The sequence below is a fragment of the Pelophylax lessonae genome, assembly GCF_965119305.1.
Source record: "Pelophylax lessonae genome assembly, chromosome: 3".
NCBI classification, from domain to species: Eukaryota; Metazoa; Chordata; class Amphibia; order Anura; family Ranidae; genus Pelophylax; species Pelophylax lessonae.
This window is the reverse complement of record NC_138770.1, coordinates 600913484-600927215: the sequence shown is the minus strand read 5'-3', so window position 1 is coordinate 600927215 and position 13732 is coordinate 600913484. Positions and strand designations below refer to the sequence as shown.

Here is a 13732-nt window from a genome sequence, read left to right as displayed (position 1 = left end):
TTCCATGCATTTTAATGGGGAGGTGCATTTTTGGTGCAGTTTTCTTTTAACTTAACAAACATTCACCAAAAATTCAGCAAGCAGGAGTTTTTAAAAACGCAACTGATCAGTGTGAAGAGTTCCATAGGATTTAAAGGGATGCATTTTTTATGCATTTTTTTCTTCCACTTTTTTAACTGAACAACTGAACGAAAAAACTGATCAGTGTGAAAACAGCCCAACCCTCTCCTGATTACCCAGTATTAGCCCACTACTCTGCACTGCTGGGGGACTTTGTTCCTTCTTCTATAGAACTCTCTTCTCCTGAAAAACTCTGCACTGCTGGGGGATTCTGCTCCTTCCTCTACCTAACCTTCTCTGTACTGCTTGGATACTCCTTTCCCTATCTAAAGCTGGCCAGCGAGTTCAACTAAATAAACTGACCCAATACCCTATCCACCCACTCAATGTGAATAGGGGAATCCTCCATGCTGTGTCATTGTATTTTGATAGTGGGGAGACTCCCTCCACCGTCACAATATACAGACCAAAGCTGCAGTCTATAGCCTGCAGTGCTGATTGAGCAGACATTTTCCATCAGGGCAAATGAACAGAAGTCAATTGGTAGGTGTCCGCACATGGGTCAAAGTTTGGTTGGTCCCTGGCCAGCTTAACTCTCCTTTCCTGAAATACTCAGTGTTGGTGGAATACTCTGCTCCCTCCTCTATCTAACGCTCCTCTCCTGAAATACTCTGCACTGCTAGAGGACTCTTGAACAATTACTGGTCACCAATAATTTGGAGACTAGTTTGAATATAGAGCCTCTATGGCGCTCCTATGTCCTGGTATCACACTAGCTGATTGCTGATCTTATCGAATTGAGTTTTGTTTCACATACTGTAAGTTAGACATACAAGGGCGAGTTTTAGCTCGGAGAAACGTGTCGGAATAAACATTCTCTGCAAACACGGCTTTGTTTTCATAGAGCTGCTGTGTTTGTGGAACATATTCGCCATGCAGTGTTTGTTCCAAGTGTGAAATTATAAACTGACAGATCTGGAACCAGATCAAGCTTGGCCTGCAACCCTCTGTAAGACGAGGCTTTGGCTTCACAATAATACAAGATTTACCGCAGCCTAAACTGTGCAAGTTTAGTAGATTTTCAGAGTGCATGCAGCCGGTGACATCACTGGAGAATGCCCGCTGAAGGTCCGGCTAACAGTGCCTGACCTTCAGAGCCTGTGTCGGTGACTTTGGCATGCATACGTGGGAGTGACGTCATCACGCCCCCGGCCACTCATGTAGCCGGAGGCCGCAAACCCAGAGACCGCGAACCCGGAAGGAAGACTGGGGGAAGATGTCAGCCCTTTCAGTGGTAACATTGTGGAAGAAAGATGTACACTGATCTATATTCACAATCAGTCGTGGGTGCTGGACCTCGGATCGCCACCGCAAACAGTAACATGCAGAGAAAGTGGGCGCACACCAAATGATGACTTGATAGTAGAAAAGGGTTTATTGTACAAAAATGGATACAAGGTACAACAGAATGGAAGTGGTAGATGCGTTTCACACGACCAACAGCGTGCTTGTTCGCTACCAAGTGAAGAAGCACGGTGTTGGTCATGTGAAACGTGTCTACCACTTCCATTCTGTTTTACCTTGTATCCATTTTTGTACAATAAACCCTTGTCTACTATCAAGTCATCGTTTGGTGTGCGGCCACTTTCTCTTCACAGCGGTGACATCGTGCCACTGGAGGGCTTTGTTCTAAGGTAAGTTTTCATAATGTGCTAGTATGTGTTGCATACTAGCACATTATGACATTGCCTTGCAGGGAATTATTTTATTTTTTTTTCCCCCAGCAGCTGCGGGTTTACTACTGATTTAAAGGCATAGTCCACATTTCATTCTACAACACATTTTTTAGGGTCAAACCATAGTCACATACACTACCCACCTACACTCAAGCAGCATCCCCTTCACTTAAATTGTGGGGTAACTTTTTATTGGAGGTGCTTGTTGTTTACCTTCTGCTCGGATGCAAGTGGCTCTGCTCCATCATTTTCATCTGACAGCAGACAGTCTGCTTGTCAGATTTACACAATCCCAGATGCTACAGAATGTGTAACCCCTCTATGGCATATGTTGGTGGCAGCGAGATGGTTAAGGGGTGATGGTCACCCTAAGGGCCCGTTCACCGGTTACATGCACTTTGATGCATTTTGTTGTGCTGGCAACAGATATTAAAGTGGAATAAACGTACCTTCGCTCCAACTGTCTGATCCTTCGTTGCTACCAGCATCCTGTGCTGTATGGCGGTCTTTGCCCATATTTATTGGCTAGCGTGGAGTGAGGTCACGTTGTACATGTATGTGCAATTCAGTTTACATGCTGGAGAAGACTGCGAGCAGCCAGTTAGGTGTATCTTATTGCAGGAGAGACTTTGCATGTCTGCAATGAAGAGCGTGCCAGCACACTGTGATAGCGGAACTTTAGGCCTCTTTTACACTTGTAAGACCTGAAAGTCACGCGACTTTGATGCAACTTGAAGCAATGCCTGTGTAATCTTGAGGTCTATGGACCTCAAGTCGCATCAAAGTCATACCAAAGTAGTGCAGGGACTACTCTGAAGGCGCACAGATATAAATGATACTCATTGGAATTCATGGGGTACAACTTGTCATGCGACTTTGCAGTCCCAAGTCGCAGGAAAAGTCGCACAAGTGTTAAGGGCGCCTAAGATCTGCTTAAGGCCCTTTCACACTTGTGTGACCTGAAAATCACACGACTTTGACTTGAAGCAATGCCTGTGTAGTCTTGAGGTCTATGAACCTCAAGTCGAATCAAAGTTGGACCAAAGTAGTACAGGGACTAGTTTGAAGTTGCTGCAATTTAAAGTCGCACAGATATGAATCATGGGATACGACCTGCAATGCAACTTTGCAGTCCCAAGACAAGTCACACAAGTGTGAAAGGGGCCTCAACTGTGTCAATGCACAATGAAAAAATACAACACCTGCCTAACACTTCAAAAAGCGCACCTCAATGCACACACATGCATCTAAATGTGCCCTAAAGGAAGCATACAATTCTGAAAATACCTGCACTCATCCTGCCCGCTCTGCCCCTGTGAGTACATCACACATTTAATTAGAACTTACAGCACAAATATTCCTGCTATGCAAGATGGAAATTAACTGAGCATTAGCCATCTCTGAACCTGACCTCACACTTTCCTGTCCAATAATTAGAACATAGCTGTGAAAATTCACACAATACCCACCAAGGGAGACCCAACCCAGAGTCTTCTCTACAGTCCATACAGCTCTGGTGACCTAAAGCTGGCCATAGATGGATCAAAATTCAACTTTTCCTTCTATCAGCAGCTTCAGCACTGATCCGTTTATTCTGCCATCGGAGGATTCCTACACCCATCTCGCTTATGTGAATGGAAAAATCCGTTCTGGTTTTCTTTTCTTTTTTATAACCTGCTGGCTGATTGAAAAAATAAAATTGTCCAGCTATGGCCAGCTTTAATTATAAGTTCAAGTGCAACTTGTAGTGTATGTAAACCTTAAAAAATAAAATCCTCTTATTGCTGGTATATTAAATATACAACTAGAAGTATTTGGTTAGATCTGTTTAAAGAATGTAAAAAATATCCATTGATCCTGTCAGAAATCCCATGAGCTGATGACGTCCTGTGCTTCCTGCCTGTGCTGACTGCTGACGATTACATTGCTCTCCAGCTATCTCCAGAAGGCTACAGAGATGGGGTGAGAAAAAGGTGTTCTGTAATCCTGTCCTAGGGTGACAATGCTGCTCCTACAATGATACAGTGCAGTGAGTGAGCGTTGTCACCCTAGGATAGAAAGTGTGTTACTGGCAGGCTCACCAGATGAAAATAAAGGAAAATAAGTAACACAGCCACCACATCTAAGGACTTGCTTGAACCTATGATGTGCATTGTTTAGATCTATAAGTTGCTTGGAAAAAAAGCAGTTGTCCAGTCGGTGGAAAAAAGTAAGAAAAAATAAATAAATACTGTATTTTCTGGCGTATAAAACTACTTTTGAACCTCAAAAAAATCCCCCAAAAATGGGGGGTCGTCTTATACGCCGATTATAATATCTCCAAGGTAACCTAAGTATAAGTATTACCGGTAGATCATGTAATAGGGGGGTCGTCTTATACGCCCAGTCGTCTTATACACCGGAAAATACGGGTAATATAAAAGGGGGCACATTATGTGGCCACTTGTGTGGGATTGTGGCCACCTGGTAGAAGTTTGGTTAGTTAAAAGCATAGGGTTATAGGGTACAGGTAGGTTAGTGAAAGGTTAAATTTACCTGAGCATTGCAGCAAATATTAGCCAATCAGTGTGCAGGGAGAGTTTCTGGCAGGCTAAGCAGAGGCTATATAAACCTGGTTTGGGCTAGAGTGCTTCCTTTTGCAGTGAAGAGCAGCAAGGAAGAATTTTCCCTGCCCCCCCCCTCCCCTTGTCGCGAACACCTTTGTGTGGTTGGGTCACCCTAGTATACTAGGGGGGACATTGTATTTCGTATGGTATTTGATTTGATTGATGCTCGAGTTGTTCTAAAACGGAGCAATTATAAGTTATTCAGTTTGAGTGTTTTTTACAAGCAAGTAATTGTTATGAATCAATTTATTTCATTTAAACCAATAAAGAGTGCCACGGCCTTTTTCTTTGCCAAAAACTTGAAGTCAGTGTTATTATTTATTAAATTAAGTATGGTTAAGCGGGAGTGTGGCCTACAATTCCATAGTCAGCAGCTACAAATCCGGTAGCTGCTGACTTAAACAATCCAGCCCCCAGGATAGTTCTTCACTGGCCTCTGGGTTCCCGACACCGGAATCCTAACTGTGGGCAGCTGGCTTTCGGTTGGAGTGGGAGGGAGGAGAACTTCTGCTCAGAAGTGGGAGCGGGTACCTAGTTTTGACTCCCCCCTCCACAATTACACGCCAAGTTAGGCAGGGGAGGGGGGATGTCTTAAAACGGAACTTGCAACATACACACATATATATATATATATATATATATATAGTCCCTCAATAAATTAGGTTGGCCCTCGGACTCACCTATCAAGACTCCTATGTGGTTAGGTCAGTGTGTTCACCTTATGGGTCACCGAAGGCTCATTGAAGGGTCCGCCCTCCAGTTATGTTGTTTACCCCCCCCTTTTTATTTTATTTTTTATTTTGTATGCTTGTACATTTGCCCTTGTCCTCATGATCACATTCACAACTATGGAAGTGTTTGTTATGGCATGTTTTTCTTAGAACTTTGATAAAGATTACACGAAAAACAACAACAAAAAAAACAGGACTTCCCCTTTTAGGTGGTGCTCCACTGGAACAGTCACAAGAGGGCTGCTTTTGTACAGTAAAGTCTCAATTGTGTCCTATTTTAGACTATTTTATTCATGCTATCGGAGGCCTCCACTTAGAGCACCAACCCCACTCTCCCAAAAAACGAAACCCCACCACCCACCATTAGCACATTTTCCAATGGAAATACCCAAATTGGCCAGCAAGGTACTCTCACTGCATTGAGGGCCAGCGGGTAGGTCAGAGTAGAGGACACTTTATTTTAAGTGAAAGAAATTAAAAGAAAACCTTGGGTAGAAAAATGTAACAAAATACTACTGTTACACCCCCGCATTCTGGTGCGTTCTTCTAGGCGAGGTGACGTCACTGCACCTTCTCCCAGAACCCTGGGAAAGTCAATGGTTTTAAATCCTAAATCCTTGCACAGTTCTGGAGCCTCTTCCTATGATATTCGGGATCCCTTGGTAATAACTGTAGAATATTTAATTTCTTTGATAATAGTGTTGGGCTTTAAGGCGAACGCTCCAATAACAACTCAAAGGAAGCCCTATCTGAAAACACTTTCCCTTTAAACCAGATGGCCAATATCGAATGGCTTCCAGTCTCTAGAGCTTTCCTCCTCTCTCCTCTAATCTTGGGTTGGGTATCTCAGTGTTAGTCCATGTGCGGAGTGCTCAGTACAAACAGCCCTCAAGGGAACGCAGATATTACTCTCAAGCTTTCAGTGCCTCGCTCTGTATTGTCCAGACTTTGGCAGCACATTAGAGAAGGGCGTGTAGACAACACTCAGTACAAAGCAAATTCCTAATGTTTGGTTAAACGCAGCCCACACCAGGATCCACACATGCAGATCAGAGGTTCTTTTCTGTATCTTTAGTGCTATCCTCACCCAGCCTGTTAGACCACATACATAATTAATGCTGAGCCACAATAATACAATAATAATAAATATCATATATAATACAATAATAAATAGGTTTCAGGAATCAAACACAGTGTTAAAGCTCATTCACACCAGCCCTGTTGGGCTGAGTTGAAAAGTGTTGCCCAATGCAGTCCCAACACAAGAGCTAGGCAATTTGCCTTTCGTGCCATGGCTTCATTTCACACCAATGCACTGTGTTGGTGTGTACTGAAAATAAATTAATGTGCTATTTTTTTCATAGTGCAACATGCTCCAACACAACGCAACATGCTGCACTGCATAAAAATAACAAATATAAAAAAAAGAAGAAAATGAACAATGCACTGCAGCATACGCTCACATCGCACACCAGCACATGTCCATTAAGCGCTGACTTTTTATTGTCTGTATGCCACTAAGGGGAAATTTCCTTTCACTTCTTGTTCCAGGGGTGCTTCAACGATAGCAACAAACAATACCCTGATGAACATTTTTTTCAGAATTTTTGGTGTTTGGCCAGCTTTAACTATTACCCCATCAGATCACTAGTCAACAAGGGGCAGCTCTGGCATAACGAATCAAAGAACAAGGTATATGATGAAGTCAAAAAGGTTTCTTTATTCCTCATGTATAAAGTAGACAGACAGTGTACAAACAGACGTGCCTAGTTGACGCGTTTCACGACACTGTACGTCACTTACTCATAAGTGGTTATGAGTAAGCGACCTATAGTGTCGTGAAACGCGTCAACCAGGCACGTCTGTTTGTACACTGTCTGTCTACTTTATACATGAGGAATAAAGAAACCTTTTTGATTTCATCATATACCTTGAGTGCGGTCTCAAAATTTGGATTTCTTTAGTTCTCGGATGACGGATCTGACCTGCATCAGGTTTGGAATACACACCTCAGCGGCTTTCCCCTTCTCATTGCTGAATCAAAGAACAAGGTATGGTAAGTGAAAAATGGGGAAACGGTCAGCTGCCGGGAGAGCACAGGCAAATCTGGTGACTAGAGTGTTGGACTCTTTGTCTTTATTGAGCACAGCTTTTACTGTACTGGTTCTCTTTAGGCTGGCCATAGATGGTTCAATTCAAACTAGTTCAGCGGGGATTCGAGCCATCTATGGGCACGCTGATTGTACTGAAAGCAGAATTCCAGCTTTTGTTACACTTTACATAGGTAATTTGGGTCAAGCTGGCCCAAACAAATGATGTCCCTCACTAACATGTGAGTCACTGGATGTGCAGTATAAACTGTATGTAGCTGAGGCTACATACAGCACTGTGTTCCGAGTGCAAGCCGAGACCTTCTGGTCTCATAACTGGAACACAGAACAGTCTACCTGAGTGGCGCTCACCCATTCATAGAAAGTAGTGATCGACCGATTATCGGCAACACCGATATATCGGTGGCCGTTATGCACTTTCCCCGATATATCGGAATCGGTCTTTGGATTTACCGATATTGCCGATATTTCAGGAAAGTGCATGTACCGGAGTGATTCCTGCAGCTAGAGGCATCACCCGGGTAACGGCGTCCATAGCCGACGGTCGGCTGTCTTGTAATGACAACCGATGCAGCAGAGAAGCCGCTCGGCTGTCATTCCAAGGAGCAGGAGGGAACGTTCCCCCCTCCCGCCGCCTTCCGCGGCTTGCCCGGGTCTCACGTCCCGCCGGGAGACCCGGGCATCCTACCTGCAGGGCCGCCGAAGAGAAGACACGATCAAAGCCGCATTCGGCTCTGACCGGGTCTCCATTTTTTTTAATTAAAAAAAACTTACAGCATTCAAAATAGCCAAACTTGGCGCTTTGAATGCTTTTAAGTGCAGAGGAGGGGTTTGGGGTCTTTTAGGCCCCCAGATCCCTCCACCACAGTACCTGTAGACATTAAAAAAAAAAATGTCCAAAAATATCGGCCGATACCGATATCCCATGACCAAAATATCGGTATCGGCGTTAAAAAAACGATATTGGTCGATCAGTAATAGAAAGCAATGTATTCTAGCAATAAATACAAAGCTGATTGGTTATCAGAGGTTGTGACATCATCAGTCCATCTTCTTGACTCATTGCTAGAATGCATATTACATACTTTTGGTAAAACTAAAAGGAGATTGGCCCAAGGTTGTAACAGGCGGTGAGCTTAAAAGAGATTGTACAGTAAGGTTGTAACATATTCTTCGTTTTCCAACAAGTTCTTCTCTGGTGGAAGTAAGGCACCTCTAAAGACACTCACCTGTTCAGGAAGGCGTTTCCAAAAGCATTCAGTTTTCTGAATGGTTTCTTGGGGTCCACCACTAGCGCATTGCCTGGAATGACCCCCTCAACATCGCCCTGCATTACCGCTATGAAAGAGTCGGTGGTGGGTTCCGGTCCTATCCTCATCCCCGGAAAGTCTTGTTCTAGAAGATACCTGTGAAGACAAAGGACACGTACAAACGTCAATTCCGGATCACCTATAGACCCAAACTATTCATTAACCTGTTGTGTTTAGGGATAAAGAATAGTAACCCAAAGACGATAATTTGCGGAGGATATTTCTGAGTGTTTGTGTATTTGTGTTCTATCGGGTTGAGGTCAGGACTCCGTGCAGGCCAGTCAAGTTCCTCTACCCAAAACTCACTCATCCATGTCTTTATGGACGTTGCTTTATGCACTGGTGTGCAGTCATGTTGGAACAGGAAGGTGACATTCCCAAACTGTTCCCACAAAGTTGGGAGCATGAAATTGTCCAAAATGTCTTGGTATTCTGACGCCTTAAGAATTACCTTGATTGAAACTAAGGGGCCAAGCCCAACCCCTGGTAAAGAGCCCCTCACTATAATCCCTCCTACACCAAATTATTTGGACCAATGCACAAATCAAGGTCCATAAAGACATGGATGAGCGAGTTTGGGGTGGAGGAACTTGACTGTCCTGCACAGAGTCCTAAACTCAACCCGATAGAACACCTTTGGGATGAATTAGAGTGCAGACTGCGAGCCAGGCCTTCTCTCCAACATCAGTGCCTGACCTCACAAATGTGCTTCTGGAAAAATGGTCAAACATTCCCATAGACACAGCTGTTATAGCTGCAAAGGGTGGAGCAACTTAATATTAAACCCTATTGACTATATATATATATATATATATACACATACAGTATATATATCTCCAATTTAGGCTGTGCTCACAATACAACACTTTCATGATGTCAGACCTGTCTGCGGCATTGAAGATTGCCCACTGCAGCCGCAAGGAAAAGAGGAAGACAGAGGATTGTGTGATCCCAGGAGAAAAAAAAAAGGGGGGGGGTGTGTGAAGAGAATATTCAAATAAAAGAGGTATGGAGGTGTATAAGGCAAGGTAATAACTTTTGTATTACTTGCTCTTCCCTTTTAGAATGTAAGCTCCTATGAGCGGGGCCCTCCAAACCCTCTTGTATTGAATTGTATTGTAACTGTACTGTCTACATTTACAGTATTTTGTAAGGCTCTGCACAAACTGTTGGCGCTATAAAAATCCATAATAATAATATTATTTATATTGTAAAGTGTTCATATGAGTGGGGTATACCTGTTTTGCTTATCTCAGTTGCCAGGTTAGAGGGCTTGCAGCAACAAAGCGACTGACAGTAAACAAAGAAAATTCATCTATCTACATGTGGAAAATTCAGAAGATAAAATTCCATCACGGGGCGCTCTGAAATACCAGGAAGGTGTCAATTATGTAAAGCATTTCGGATGTATAGGTTATGCGATTTTTTATGACGCACCTAAAATCGAGGAATGTGAGTGCATGGAAAAATGAACATACTTAGAGGGGATCTCCGGGGAAAAAAAAAAACACACACACACTTAAACATTTCAGTCTTGTTACATACATATTAATTAAAATAGAACCAAAGGCAAACTCTTCCTCTCCGTGTGACCACTCAGGCCAACCCTTTTCTCTTCAATGATCTGCCAGCAGTTATTACATACAATACAGGGGTGCTGGTCCTACATTGTATGTCATAACTGCTGGCAGATCATTGAAGAGAATAGGGTGAGGAAGTAAGTATTGATGCCAAGGGTCCGCTCACAAGCTGGAGGGGAAGAGGAGAATGCCAGGTGTTGGGGGGAGAAAGGAATAAGGTAACTAAAAGTGCTTTTTAAAGATCCTCAAGCCAAAAACAAGCAGTTTACCCGTGTAGTAAATGCAGGGCCGGGACAAGGGGTGGGCAGGAGAAAAGGCTGCCCTGGGCGCTGTGGTATCATGTGAAGTGGAGGGGCATCACAAGGAGAATAGAGGGGACGGCAATTTGTGTTAGAAGATCTGGGGGGGATGCCAAGTGGTGATTTAGGGGGATGGGGGGGGGGGGAGAAGATTCATGCTAGGAGGGGGGATTTGGCGAAAATTTGTGAAGGGAGGGGAAATCTTAGGGGTAGAGGATTTGTGCTAGGAGAAGTGATTTTTACAAGGTGGAGGGGCAAAGACTTGTGCTGGGAGGGGGATTTCAGAAGGGGGGTGGATTTGTACTGGTTTATGCTTAGGGAAATAATGCTCATACATCTTGGGGGGGCACTTCGCATGTTCGCCCTGGGCTGTAGATGGCCTTGTCCCGGCACTGAGTGAATGGGGGAGCCTTCCTGCAAGGGTAGTTTTTAAAAAAGAATTCCAGGTATGGCATTTTTACAGTTATTAGGTTTAGCTTGCACCAATGTACCTATGCCTTCTTCCTTGATGATTCCTGTTTGGGGAAACATGTTTTTGTGATGTCATCACGCACAGAGGCGGGTCCTGCGTCAGCGCTTTTGGATTATTCATTCCATGTTATACTGCTTGCTATGTAAGTGTAATATCCTTTTATTAAATTTGTTTTAAAATGTACTACATCATGAGGCTTCTTCTGTGTTTTACCCCCTGATGGGTATGTTGTGTGTGGCTGTGGGTGAGATCTAATACGGAGTGCCCTGTTTGGACATCTTTTTGGTGATAACATTTGGAGCCAACCAGTGAAGTTTCTTATTGGTCATAATTTAATTGCGCAGTTGATCTCCTTTAGTTGAGGTCCTGCATGAGGGACAGCACCTGAGCACTGGAGCGCTTTTTATTATCCTGGCACTGCGAGCACCTAATGTCAGGAGGCACAATTTTCCGCTGAATTGGGACTTTCTATACACACAAACTGTGGACTTTTTTTACATTTATTTATATTTTGGGTATTTTTGTTGCACTCGGTTTTAAAGGGACATGTGCACCTGTGTTGTAAAACATTATACATATTTTTTTTTTAGCCCGTAGCGTGTGAAACACACTCAAAAGACTCCACCCGGTGCAAAAAAAAGTGCACACACACAAAGTGAGAACACAAAAAGTGCACAGGGTGTGCGAAAACGTATGGTCTTCCCTCCGAAGAGGTAGGACCCGAAACCTCGATCCCCCGGGGCACAAGACTCCTGACAGGGATTTAAGGTACTTGTGGTCAGTCGGCCGAAACCAAACTGACCCCGTTCTTCAGGGGGACTGCCGAAACAGCCCACCCCAAGTACTAAGTGGAGCTCCGCCGAAGGGAGACCCCATGAGAGAGGGCGAACTAAGCCAAAAGGCTATATCCACCCCCTCCCAAGACTCAAGGCTGGGCCCGAGGACCCACACCCTCCAAGTCGTGCAAATAAAGAAAAAAAAAAGGTGAAAGTGCAGTGACAAACTCCAAAGAAAAGGACAAACAAACAAAAAGTGGGGGAAAGGGGAGTGGGGAAAGTGCCATGGTGCCATGTGAGGAACCAAGGCAGGCCTTCCAGCCGGAATAAAAAATTCCTCTGGTGCAAGCCAAAAGGCCTGTCCCAAGAGGCAGGTGTGAAAAAGGTGTGCATAGTGCAGTGACCAAGGTGCCGAAAAAACTCACAGCGAGCTGCCCCTCACCAGTGAGAAATTAAGGCACCCCTGGGCTGCCACCCCAGGGGCACATACACTACGGGCTTTTTCTATCTCAGCCCCCGGCCAGACCGAGTGTAGCCTATCCCCACCAGCAGGCATCAGAACCTGGACAGCTTAGAGAGAGCTTGCCTACCACTGGGGACAGGCCTTTTGCAAGGCCAGATCAAAACCCAGGAGAGAAAGCCCTCCCCTCGCCATCCTGTTCCTCAGCCCATTACATCCAGGAACAGTTCCACCGGCCCCCAGAACCGTCTTTCCTGCCCCCTTCAAACTGGTTAGGACAGTTCAAACCATTCGAATCAGAAGGCGGCGGGCCCCACATGCTTTCCCAGATGACCTACTCCCCATACCTCAATACTTCGAGCGCTCCGGGTTTCGGTCATACTGGTACTAGCTAAGGCCCATACCAACTGATAAGAACAGATACTACACTTGATCTTAGCCAAAAGGCATTATACATATACCATACCTGTGGGATCCCTCTAGAACAGGGGTCGGGAACCTATGGCTTGAGAGCCAGATGTGGCTCTTTTAATGGCTGCATCTGGCTCACAGGCAGAAAACAGACATAGAACAGTGCAGGCGCCGGGAGACGCTGCCTCACGGCACCTCTAAAAACAGGCCGGCAGAGAGGGGGGCGTGCACAGCGGCATGACGTCATGCCAGCAGAGGGAGAGTGTGCACATCTGCGCACCCAGCACCTCCAGCCTGTCCAAGGCCCAGCCCAGGCCTAGAGCGCGCGCGGACGGGACAGGCGTGGGCATGGCGTGGACTGACTGGATAGAGTCAGTGAGAGTGTCGGTCAGTGAGGCGGCGAGGCAAGCCAGCATATGCCAGCCCAGCAAGCAGCAGTCAGAGGAGCCATTACCAGGACACGAGGAGCAGGCGCGGGGGGGGGCATCGGTTTTAGAAGTGGCAGCCTGCCTGGGAGGTGAGTCACTGAAGCACATTTGCATCTCATACCACCCTCACACCCCTGAAAATGACAATGTGGCTGACATTTTAACAGAATTTTAGAGCTGAACTGCTCCACTTACCTGCCATCTCTAAAATTGAGGTCCCCGGGCCTGCTCCTTGTGTGCTGGCTGTGTCTGGTTCCTTTACTGCGTGCTGCTGCCTCGCCTTACCGGTGACTCCACTGATGCTGTCTGCACACACTCTAGCCTTCAGATGCATAAACATTAAATATTTGTGACTGATGCCCATTCTCAGGAATATTTCATGTTCATGTGCTTATTTGGCCAATTTGTCACAAATGTTTCATGTTTATGCATTTGAAGGCCCAGAGTGTGTGGACAGCATCAGTGGAGTGACCGGTAAGGCGAGTCAGCAGCACGCAGCAGAGGAGCCAGACATAGCCAGCACACAAGGAGCAGGCCCGGGGACATCGGTTTTAGAGGTGCCAGGTGAGTGGAGCAGTGAGTCCACTGCACATTTGCATTCTCGTACCACCCTCACACCCATGAAAATGACAATGTGGACTGACAGCGTTATTAAAAAGAATTCAGAGCCTTATTGTACTTTAAAAGTGTTGGTCTTACATAAAATGCACACATTTACTCGTATTTAGTTTCAAACATATTGTGTTAACTGT

General features: G+C 45.1%; 1 protein-coding gene across 2 annotated transcripts in view; it reads right to left on the bottom strand.

Moving 5' to 3' along the window:
- EHD3 (EH domain containing 3) overlaps positions 1 to 13732 on the bottom strand; it is a 122111-nt gene that overhangs the window by 66373 nt on the left and 42006 nt on the right. For both annotated transcript variants that reach the window (XM_082252552.1, XM_082252553.1), the window contains exon 2: positions 8474 to 8650. In XM_082252552.1, the coding sequence (XP_082108678.1) occupies positions 8474 to 8650 (177 nt within the window). The remainder of the gene's footprint in view (positions 1 to 8473; positions 8651 to 13732) is intronic.